The sequence below is a fragment of the Sebastes fasciatus genome, chromosome 8 (assembly GCF_043250625.1).
Source record: "Sebastes fasciatus isolate fSebFas1 chromosome 8, fSebFas1.pri, whole genome shotgun sequence".
Classification (NCBI taxonomy): Eukaryota; Metazoa; Chordata; class Actinopteri; order Perciformes; family Sebastidae; genus Sebastes; species Sebastes fasciatus.
In genome coordinates this window covers 15111599-15123658 of record NC_133802.1, presented here as the reverse complement: position 1 = coordinate 15123658, position 12060 = coordinate 15111599, and the positions used below count along the sequence as shown (strand labels likewise).

The 12060-nt window shown below is 38.4% G+C and overlaps 1 protein-coding gene across 2 annotated transcripts; it reads right to left on the bottom strand.

The window, feature by feature from the left end:
- Window positions 1-2002: 2002 nt before the first annotated feature.
- Window positions 2003-8483, bottom strand: pcbp2 (poly(rC) binding protein 2). Of its 2 annotated transcripts, none has more exons than XM_074643731.1 (13): window positions 8336-8483; window positions 7438-7574; window positions 7268-7291; window positions 7147-7179; window positions 6907-7023; window positions 6673-6804; window positions 5751-5879; window positions 5576-5650; window positions 5262-5303; window positions 4836-4908; window positions 4684-4739; window positions 4388-4557; window positions 2003-3250 (listed from the first exon to the last, which is right to left on the bottom strand). In XM_074643731.1, the coding sequence occupies exons 2-13, from the start codon at window positions 7504-7506 to the stop codon at window positions 3214-3216; spliced, it is 957 nt and encodes a 318-aa protein (XP_074499832.1). In that variant the 5' UTR covers window positions 7507-7574; window positions 8336-8483; the 3' UTR covers window positions 2003-3213. The 2 variants fall into 2 exon arrangements, with proteins under 2 accessions (XP_074499832.1, XP_074499831.1); XM_074643730.1 differs by having other exon boundaries at window positions 2834-3250; window positions 5244-5303; window positions 8336-8476.
- Window positions 8484-12060: the final 3577 nt, after the last annotated feature.

Sequence of the window (12060 nt, the reverse complement as noted above, 5' to 3'; positions counted from 1 at the left end):
CATTGCTAAACCAAGGTACCATCTAAGCAAATGGTGCTGGTGCTTTATTAAAGGTGCAGTCCGCCGATTTAGCATTGCACTCCTATAACATTGTCAGACTCACGATGAACAGTTTCAGCAAAAAATTGTCAAAATCGATGCAGCAGAACCAGAGATATTGTGTGTTTTATTCCACAGTTTTTTTCTTGTCGAAATCTGGCGCCTACATTACCCACAATGCATCTCGACCAGCAACAGTTTTGTCTTATGGTGCATTCAAATGAAACTCGTGAGCTCGTAATTACAACATGGGAAGCCGTGTACACGATACGCTTGGTGTTCAAGTGGTTTAGTCGTGAGAACACCGCTGCTAAGCAACGGCAATATTAACGTTACTGTCGACGTCTAGAAGCCACTGAGGCTAACAATTTAGCAAGCTAGCAAGAAGGTAACATAATGCAGGAAATGCAAAGGCATAATGACAGAGGAAAAAGACGAGGCCATTGGGAATCTCAACATTTTCCTTAGACATATTATAAAATTATGAAGAAAAACAATATACGACTAAAATTACAATAAATTCACATATTATGTACCGAAAAATGAACTTCCATGGCCTCCGCCACTTCTGAAAACGTCAACAAACACGTCACAAGTCGTGAACTCTGAGCTTTCAGAAACTCTCCACTTATGATGTCGTGACTACCACAGGAGGGGGTCGTTCATATGGACTCTTCTAGTGAACACGGTAAACACGACCCCATTTGAAGGCACCATTATATTCGGTTTGTGTTATGCTAGCAGCGGCTAATGTAGCCTCGAGCCGCTAGCCTCAAGCAGAGATGAGAAGCGGGCTACAGAGGTCTGGTAACCTCACTTCTTTCTAACTCCAAACCTCGATTATTTTCATTTTAAAAATTGTCATCTTCAGACCCAACTGATGCTGACTCAAATGACATCACACGAGGCACTTTAGTTGTATAAACCACAAAAGGCTTTATACAACTTTTTAAATCATGATGTGTTGAATCGGTGGAGTTCCCCTTTAAGTAAAGAATCAAAAGGACTCCTGTAGTTCATGACGTTCATAAGCTTCATAAGAACCTCAACTGTTCATTTTTACCCTTTAAGATAACTGCAGAAGTAGCCAGATAAGGAATAGAGCACTTCTCTGTGGTGGTTACTAGTAGAACAGTAAGTATCCTTTGGGTTTAAATAGAAATGTTTTGTTTTTATACAGCATTGCACATTGTACCTGTAACATAGGAATTATATCGAAAGCAAAAATATTATGAGCAACAATAAATAATGTATTGGTTAAAAAAAAAAAGGGCAGTGTTATGTTTGTTTAAAAAAGACGGGTCGTGTCAGAGCTACAGTTTGTGCTGTTGCTGCATCACATGAGACAGCTGAACGAGAAATAAATGACTATTTTCAATGACTTTAAGCATGTCCAAACTGTTCCAGTGTCTTTTCTTAAAGGTGCTATTGATAATATTGATAACATTCAGCCACTAGATGTCCCATTCTCTCTCCCTCGTTCCATTGCATTTACTTCACAAGTCATTGCCAGGCACTTACTGTCAATTTCAGCTATTTATCTGTTTTTTTCCACACTAACTGACGACAGAGATACCGCGTGATACCAACGTTATACTATTTGCTCACAAGTCTTGCTAGATGTGGGAACCGAACGTCTGATATCTTTAACAGAGATAAACAAAACATTAATTGTTGACCCGCAAAATTTTGAAAAATGATTAATTCACAATCAGTTTTTTCAGGAAAAGCCATACTTTTAATCACCACTTTTCTAAAGGCTCTGTAGATGTATTATTTAAAAAATATATATTTTTCTGAATCAAAATGTTATCAATAGGAACTTTAACTTACAACTTTTACACCTGTATGTTAAAAAAAAGTATTCCTCCCATGAGACAGAACCATGTTTATGGATTATTAATAAATCTATTTGTCTCGTCGGCTGCCTTCATGAATACGTAAATATTACAACATACAAATGTTTAAGCATTTCACATCTTTTTTATTTCTGCATTTCATTTCTTCAACAATTTCATTGCACCCAGATCTACAATAGTTTGAAAACGTGCACAAAAACGTGAGTTTCTTCATCCTGCAAAGAATAATAAAAAATAAAATCTGACCCAGGCAAAAAAAGATAGCAGGAAACTAGTGTTAATTCTATAATTCTCCTTCTAGTTAATCATAATTTAATACCTCAGCATAATATACTTATAAAGACCAATATGTCTTGTAGTTTTTGCCCCTTGCAGCATTCCCCAGCCCTGCAGTTAAAAAAAATATTTTCTCTATTTAAAACAAACATTTCAATGTTATTATTATCATCATCCTCATCATCGTCATTACTATGGTCTTAGTAACTTCAGAGAAAAGAAAATATTTTCCTCTCATTCAGGCCCACACCTGGAGACCATGGCCCGCCCACCCACCCTTATCAGAATCCAATACACAACAATGCTCAAAAGTCCTGATCGAGAAATAAAACGGATGGAAACACAGGAATGACACAAAACAATTACTCGGCAAATTAGAGGTGAGACAAAACGTAGCTTAAAATTCTCCTTTGAACCCGCACTCAACGAGGGATGAATTACCTTCCGACTAAAAAGGATTTTCCTGCATACATCGTCACCTGGAGATCATTTACACCCACCGAAACCCGTTAAACCCACAATGCCTCATTCAGGAAGTACAGCTTCAAATAGGAAGATGGCAAATATCGATGAATTCTACTCTTACACGGAGCTGTGTATTAAATAAAAAATAAATAGATATTTAAAAGGGAAAGAACAGTCCATCTATAATGTTATCGTGTCTTTTTTTCTTCATTTTTTACATTTTCTAAGAAAAATCTGACATAAGAAAAACATCATTTTATGCCTTTTCAGATTTTTCTAAAACGTTTTACCTATATCAAGAAGATCATACAGATATACAGTAAAATAAGAGGAAAAAATACAACAGGAGGAAGTCTTTAAAAACTATAAGCAAAGGGAATTTAAAAACATAATAAATAAATAAAATACCAATATCATGATAATGGTGTAATTACAACGGAGTAGGTGTCTAACCGAAGCAGAGGAGAAAACAGTGAGTTTAGAGTACTTGGTTTTTGCATTAAGTTCAATAAGGGACCTCTTGGTAAAAAGTAGGGGGAGGGGTGACGTTAGGTGCTGATGAAGATCCTCCATGTCAGTTGGCTGCGAGTCCAGTAGCTTCAGAAGAGAGCCTGAGGAGCACAACAACAAAAACAGGAAGAATTTAATACCTTAATATCGGATTCATACAGCAAGCTTAAATGTTAAGACATATTTGTTGCGTTTCATTAGCTTTGAGTTCTGTGCTAGAGGATTTTCCCGCAGGACACCCTCGACTCTTACGAGCTACCTTCTGCATTTTGGCCATAACAAAAATGACGCCCAAAATGAAGTCCGATAAGTCTGGAGCATGACAAATATTTTATTATTCACTTCCTCCTACCATTTTTATCCTCTCCGAATGGGACTTCCCGTCTGTAAAAGCGGACCTGCTCAATAATAAATACATTACCTCTCCTCCCACTCTAATCCCACAATAAAATCAATCACACTATTTGTATAGCACCTTTCATACAGGTTAGTGCCATTCAACGTGCTTTACAAGTGGATAAGACAGCATTAATGTAAAGAGTAAAAAAACAAAAAAAGAATAATGCAAACAATAAATAAAAAGGAAATACTAAAATTGATGAAAAATATAGATTTCAAAATAAATAAATATATATTAATATAAATTAAATAAGATAAGAGACAACAAATAAAGGTAAGAGGGAATAAAAAGATTTCAAAATAAATATAATTTTATAAAAAATTAAATAAGATAAAAAGGGAATAAAAAGATTTTAAACTGTGAATAAAATAATTAAAAAAAATAAACAAAAACTGATCAAAAGACTAAACAGGAAGATTTGAACTTTGCTTTAGGTTTACTTAAAACCTACATACTTAACATTATATTCTAGTTACAGTTGGAAGTGGGGTGATGTGATTATTACCAGAGTATTGGAAAGGTCTGTTACCTACCAGTAAGTGACCAGTAAAAACTGCCTTTAACATGTAATAGTAGTCTGATACGAATAAAGCATTGGTAAATAAAAAACTATTTTGTTTCCCAGTCTGTTCTCTTATTAATAAGCATGAGGGTGTCTCTACTTCTGAAGTCTTTGACATGACTACTGGCAGGCCAAATTAACGCAAGAAATCTCTAGAATATAAATTAAAGAAACTTATTATCGTCCTGTGAATGTTGAACTCCTGTAAACATTGCTGTGTTCCTGTAAACGTGCTGCTCTGTGATGGATGTGTTGCAGTAGCATAGAGCCTCTTACCGGGCATTGATCAGGTACTCAGCCAGGCTGATGCTGGCGTGGGTGCCAGTGATGGTGACCTGTCTGTCAGTGGAGCCCTCCACAGGGTTGGCAATCTTGATCTGAGCCCCTGACATCGAACGGATCTCATTGATCTTTGTGCCCTGACGGCCAATGATGCAGCCAATGAGCTGAGGGAGGAGAAGAAGAAAAACCATCAGCACAAAGAAAAAACATAAACAGCAAGAAAATAAGCTGCATTAAAACGGCATCATGTTTCTCTGCAAAGAACAAAACGCAGTAAATTAGCAACTTACATCGTTTGGAATGGTCAGCTCATGAGAGCCAGTTTGTGCAGAGGCATCCATCCCAGCTGAAGGAACGCAAAGAAAGCCCATGAGAGTGTTGACTGGGTGGATTATTACAAATCTACAGTAATCACATTCCCTCTTTCAATCTGTCCACCTACCCTGGAAGCCCTGGTTGCTATGTGCAATGGGGAAGGGGCTCTGCTGCATGGCCAGCTGGTGAAGTTTGGTGAGCTGTTGAAACAACGGAGGAAAGGACGCGGAGAGCAAACAAACAGTGAGGGAAATCTAGTTGATACTTCAAAGCTGAAATTTTGAAATTATTTCCCTTTTCTAAGTGGTTATAGTGATGAGAGGAAAATAGGAGATGGAACATGGAGCTCACGGAGTTAGCCTTAAAGGGGTAAAAACAATAATCGTTATAAAAATGTTAAATAAGTATAATGTTTGGAATTGTTAAATGGATATCAGGCAGTGAGGGTTGGAAAAATATAGAGTCAAAGTGGGATGAAATAAGAAGGTGGCATGGCTTCCGAAGACCGAAGTTGCAAATATATCGGATCACTTACAGAGGGCCCTTCACTTACATCAGGCTGTGGAATGGCGTGCTGCCCTTGGACAGCGTATGCCTGCAAGGAGAGAACGACACTTAGTAGGGTGTGGCAGTGTCACATACACAGTATCCTCAATATCCATCAGTCCTCTGTCCTTGGTGTGCTACAGGACCAACGCCAGGCATGATACAGAGAGCTCACACGCAACTACAGTGATAGCTGGAGTATTATTAAATTCCTTTGCCCAGAAGTGCTTCAGTAAAAAAAGTGTGAATATTTCCCCCCAAAAAACAGTGCCGGGACAAACGGCACAAGCGACGGATCTAGAGCAAACAAACGTTGTTTACCTGACCACCTGCGAAGATGACAGGAGAGCCTGAGGGTTTGGGTCTGTACGGGATGGTCACTCCCTTTGGTGGAGACTGAAAACACAGAAATATCCACCGTTGACTATTGAAGTCACATCAACAGAATATAATAAATCATCAGGAGTCTCAATGACAAATCATCACATGTCTGTACCTCAAGCATGACGACGCAGATCTGCTTGACACACTCAATAATGGACTGTGGGGTCCCTGCAACGGTTATGGCACGCTCTGTTGAGTTGGGCAACATGTCCCCTGCTACTTGTACCTGAGCTCCTGCTGACTGTAAAGACACATCCACAAACAAAGAAAAATGAGTTAGGACTAGGGCTGTCAGTCGATTCAAATATATTAATCGCATGATTGTCCATAGTTAATCACAATTAATCGCACATTTTTTATCTGTTCAAAATGTACCTTCAAGGGAGATTTGTCAAGTATTTATTGCTCTTATCAACATGGGAGTGGGCAAAAATGCTGCTTTATGCAAATGTATCTATATATTTATTATTGGAAATCAATTAACAACACAAAACAATGACAAATATTGTCCAGAAACCCTCACAGGTACTGCATTTAGCATACAAAATATGCTCAAATCATGACATGGCAAACTCAAGCAACAACAGTGTGTCAGAGTGCTGACTTGACTATGACTTGCCCCAAACTGCATGTGATTATCATAAAGTGGGCATGTCTGTAAAGGGGAGACTTGAGGGTTCCCATAGAACCCATTTTCTTTCACATATCTTGAGGTCAGGGACCCCTTTAAAAATGGCCATGCCAGTTTTTCCTCACCAAAATTTTGTGTCACTTTGGAGCGCTACTTAACCTCCCTCCCGACAAGCTAGTATGACATGGTGGGTGCCAATAAATTCCTTAAGTTTACTAGTTTCATATGATGCCAGTCGTCACTCTACATTTAAAACCGAGCCTGCTAAAACCTTAAAAACGCAAGTTGCGTTAAAGAAATTAGCGGCGTTAAAACAAATTTGCGTTAACTTCGACAGCCCTAGTTAAGACCAATCAGGTATAAGACACAAACTTTACAAAAAGAAAAACACATGATGACAAACCTCTCTGATTTCCTTGATCTTGCAGCCCCCCTTGCCAATGAGTGAGCCACACTGGCTGGCAGGCACGACGAGGCGCATGGTGACCGGTGGTTTGCTGGTGGCTGTACTGTTAGTCATTGAGGTGCTAATGTCCTGGAGGGAGGGAAGGTGACATGACAAGAGATGAGTTAGAAAACTTGAAAGGTGTCAATTCTGTTTGCAGTCTAATTTAAGATGAAAGCGAGCGGATCTAACCTCCTCCAGTTTCTCGATGATCATGGAGAAGGCTTTAAAAATGGAAGTGGTGGGTCCCGCCAGGGTTATGATCCTCTCCGGACAGTTCCCCTCTGAGATGTTGATGCGAGCCCCACTCTGCACGGAACAAAAACAGGAAATATCTGTTATCATATGATGCGTGAGTCAACGTCGCTAAAAATAATGGACACATTTCTTCTTGTTTACCCACGTTTTTTATTTTATTTTAAAACATCTTACCTCCTCTCTCATCTTCTTAACAGATTCTCCTTTCTGTAAGGAAAAACACACAATATTTACAAAACAGATCGGAGGGGGCAAGATGTTGACAGCAATCATCCTGGCAGTAAACACAACTTACCTTGCCAATGATGCTTCCAACCTCCTGCAGAAGAGAACAAAAAAATGCATGTTAAAGATATCAATTCAGTCTTTGGCAGAGGAAATACTGATGTTTGTTTTCATTGAGATGGAGTGACTGCAGACTTATTTACTCAGATTTACAAACATTGCATGCAGCCCCACACTCACCTTGCCATGCATGAGTAGCCTGATGGTTAAGGTGACATTAAGTCCTCCTTCAACCAGGCTTGAGTCCATTGCTGCTGCTGAATCCACGATTTAAACTGGCCACAACAAAGTGGTTCTTTGGTCACTGGGTTGAATGTCTGCAATAAGAGTGGGAAATGTGAGCTACTGGAAACTGTGAGGACATGTAGAGCAAGAAAAGCCTTGTTTACTAAAAAAAAAAAAGCTGCTGTCAGTGCAGATCAATGAAGCAACGCAGGCAGTTTAACATGGTGTTAACTAGTCATGCTACAAGAATGAGGCGCTTCAGTCCAGTAATTCACGTTAGACTGGCCCTGGTCCACTCATTCACATTAAGCACAATGAGCCACTGTCTCCATGGGGGGGCTACGGCTAATTCCTGGCGTCAAACAGCTGTGGCGACATAGTTTTGTGGATTTATATGTTAAAGCCTAAAAGCTAAAAACATCTTTGAGTGTAATAGTTTGTGTAGGATAGTGTTAGTAAGAAGAAGGCTCATATGAATGACGTTAAGATGCTATTTTAAGAGAGAGCATCACAGCTAGTCACGCAGGCAACAACTGGAGGCTAGTTAGCATCGCAACGTTTCTATAGCAACTAAATACAGGATTAACTACGGGGATATTTATTATAATATTATATAATAATACACTTTAAAAGACAGTGGTTTTGCAGCAAACTCCTGCTCGGCTATAAAGTTAAATTTTGTAATTTTCCCATCCAGGTTAGCTGTCGTTAGCATGGCCCGCTCCAGGAAGTAGTCTGCGCCCGCGGCCTACGGAGCGGAGCAGCGCAGTGAGGCACGCCGCCCGTCCTTCACTGTGAGCGGGGGAGCAAACAGAGAAACAAAGGCTGCTGTGTTGTCGTCTGGAGGTCTTACCGAGCCGTCCCTTGAAGAGTGCTCCGGGTGAGGGGTAGGGTGGCCGGGGTGGAAGGGGAGAGGTTCGGGAGGGAGTTGTAGAAGGATCCGGGGAAGAGGGAAGAGACGCCGCTGATCGATCGGACTCCAACTCTTCTTCTGCTGCTTCTGCTGGCACAAAAGACTAAATGACTTCAACTCTCACCTCTCAACCAGCCCCGCCCCTCTCTCCACCGGGGTTAACCCCGCCCACCCCGAAGCGCTGCCCCCATACATCATAAAGCTGCCCCCACCACCATGACGTTTAATGCTTATTGTTTGTTTATTTGTTTTGCACAATTTAAGACTATACAACATACCATAAATGAATAATATACAGTGCAGGAAGAGGCAAAAAAAAACACTGGGCTTATCTGAAGCCTCCACCTAGAGACAAGAGTAATATAAAGAAATAATATGACTACATAATAGTGATAACAAAACAATTAGGACAAGATATATATAATAACAACAATAACAATACAGTAAATATATAAAAAAAGACAAGTGTGTGTGTTTGTGTGTGTGTGTGTGTGTGTGTGTGTTGCGTGGAAGTGTATGGTTAGTGTTTGTGAGGAGGATATTGATTTAAATATTTATAAAGACTTCTGGGAAATCATTACCAAACAACATTGTGAGTGGGAAAAAATAAAAAACATAAAAACAGATACATGGACAACATGGGGAAAAGCAATTACAAGACAGCAATTAAATAAAGTTAAATTAAATTAAATGACCCTTTAAATGATTATTTTCTCACACACTATGAACGTTTTTTAACGTTAATATGGTCATTCGTATTAACTGGATGTATGTTTGATTCTGGAAGCATTATTTCCTGTCTTTTGAAACATTTGACAGATGAACAGTTTAGACGTTTAATGTTTGGCAAAACAGTAATTCAGGTAAGAAAACACTTGAGTTTTTTTCCACGGTGTTTACATGCATTTATTCAATACAGATACGCAGAGTGTTATTAATTAATAAATAATAATGCACACAGTGCACTTTCATAGACTAAGCTACTGGAGTTACCCTGCACTATATTCACTTTTTAACAGTCTCTTCTGCGCTATATTCACCTTTTTAATAGTTGTGTATCACAGCTGTTACCCTGCACTATATTCAGTTTTAACAGTTTTCTTCATCTCCTTGTAATTTTATATCTGGTATATTTGTTGTACTTTGCACTACTAACTTTTTTACTGCCTTTTTACTAACATGTTTTGCACTGTGGAACTGTGATGCTGGAAACTTGAATTTCCCTTGAGATCAATAAAGTTACTATCTATCTATCTATCTATCTATCTATCTATCTATCTAATCTCTTTCATCGTTTTATTGTGAAACACAACAGTATGGGACCTTGATTAAACATGCTAATTTATTATTGTTATTACAGCCACGGTATTTACAATACTTTTGTAGGACTATTGTCGTATTTTATTTTTATACAATTATATGTAAGTAGCCTACATTTTACTGATAATACTTCTCTAGTAAACGTTTTGAATGCAGGACATTTACTTGTAAAGGACTATATTTAATGTTGAGGTATAGGCTATTTCTATATAGCAGTGGTTCACAAACTTTTTCACGTCATACCCCCATTTGATAAGATTTTGTCCCAGGGTCCTCTATCTGATATATATATTTTTTTGCTTTTAGATGTTTTATTACAGAAAGTGTATGAAACCATGACCAAAATAGTAATACATTATGCCATTATGGATGGAATTATTGTGAAAATAAATGATTCCCCTTTTTGCTGGGGACCCCCTGGAACCCTACAAGGACCTCTGGGGTCCCCACTTTGGGAACCACTGAAGAATAGGATCTGAAAACTTTTTCCACCATTGTTAAATCTTTAGTGAATAGTTTGATAAGCTCAAAACTTTGTTGACACCTCATAGGCTGCCAAAACTTAAATATACTGACTTACTTACTTAATAAGGCTAAATCTTAAATCTTTTCTGAATAAATAACACTCTAATAAAATATAGCATTACCATACTCACACACGACTTTGCACTAACGTCAACAACTCAGAAACCAAACTGTGACTGACGCATCAGTATCTGCAGATGTAGATGCTTGTGATTGTGTTACATTTGTTCCATGCAAATATATTGCATGTTTCACTTGAGCTGAATACTTCTGCCATAGTTTCTATAATTCAGTTGCCAGTTAAAAAATAATTTGTCCAAAAATAATGTTGTGGTTTCCATGTATGAAAATGGTTATCTATGCAAATATAACATTCTGTTGACTATGCAGCATGGTTGAGTAATTGGAAGAACTGTAGAAGAAACCCAAAAAACAAAAACAAACTACACATGATTATAACTATATATAATCTCAGAAAGCCAGCTTAGTTAAATTAATTAAGTGCATTAATCACATTTTGTCATTAAAATGGCAGTAGATATCGTTTTCATTAATGTGTATAGGCCCCATAATCAAAAATAGTGCAATGAATAATAGACTAGAGGGAAAACACATTTTGAGTATTTCCTAACAACTTTAATAATAATAGCACTTACTGGCTCACTGGTGACAGTATCTTTTATCAACACGTCTAGTGCAAATCATTCTCACTTTTTAAGATTTTGAATGAGGGTATATAAAGAATATTTTGTTGGATGTGTCCTGAAGCCCTGTCCCCACTAATAACACACCGCTGCAGTTATCTGTGAATCCAGCAGATGGCACAACAACTCTGAGAGTGTCAGGGATCTGAATTGAGCTGGTTGCAGTCCTCTTTTAAATCCTTTCTGGCTGTTAATTGCTGTTAAGTAGCACTAACCATAACCTTATTAAAAAAAAAATAGGCATTTCACCCAGTTAAATGAATCTAAATGTAGGCTAATAGTGATGGTGAAAAGTCGTCACTCCCAGGGACATTTTGTTGAATGAGTCAGCACTCTAAACAGAGAGCATTTTACAGATCGGGACAGCGTAATAATTCTATTAATTATCTTGCTGTAGTTCATCCTTCAGTATAGACTCAGGCCACAGTGGCTTCTGTTGGCTTCGTCGTGTCTGTAAATGTCTGACGATGAAGAGTAGACAGTTGGTCAGTAATTGAATCATATGGTCAAGCAAGAGCAGAGCTGCCCAGCATGGCCGTAAAATTGGCCTTTCCTATAAATGTTAACTTGATTTTATATCCACTGGAGTATGTTAAATATAAACTCAATATCAGTCTGATGTTTTCCACCTCCAGGCTATTACCCCTGATGATCTTTGAAAACTGCTGATACAGTACCGACGTGGCCAAAAGGAAGACCTCAGGAATTCACCTCTTGACCTCAAAATAATGAACTCCAGCTTTATGCTATTATTAGCGTTTTTTTAAACAAAGAGTATGATTGATGACTTTCCGCTTCATGATGGATTGCGTTGTTTTCTGCGAGGGTTGTTGTTTTGTTGTGTTGTCACATGATTGATGGGATAAATGAGGATCTTAATTGTGGGCTATAGTGTTTATTTTGAATTAGGAGAGAGATGAAGCACTGGGTTGTACAGTTAAAACCTTATTAAAACCTTATTAAGTTCTACATAAGCCAGGAGAGCAGATAAAATGGAGCAGTATAGCCCTATAACCATGTGTTCATGGTCTGGTTGACAGAGTATTCTGCCTGAACTCACTCAGCACATGTTCATTAATCTGGTGCACATCAGAGCACCCACAATACAATTAGTCA

Bases quoted from the DNA above. Each gene is read 5' to 3' on its own strand.
- pcbp2 (XM_074643730.1), bottom strand. From the start codon at position 7,506: ATGGACTCAAGCCTGGTTGAAGGAGGACTTAATGTCACCTTAACCATC. The intron at 6,805-6,906 runs GTTAGATCCGCT...CCCTCCCTCCAG, and splicing joins TCATCGAGAAACTGGAGGAG to GACATTAGCACCTCAATGAC. The intron at 5,651-5,750 runs GTACAGACATGT...CTGTGTTTTCAG, and splicing joins TCTGCGTCGTCATGCTTGAG to TCTCCACCAAAGGGAGTGAC.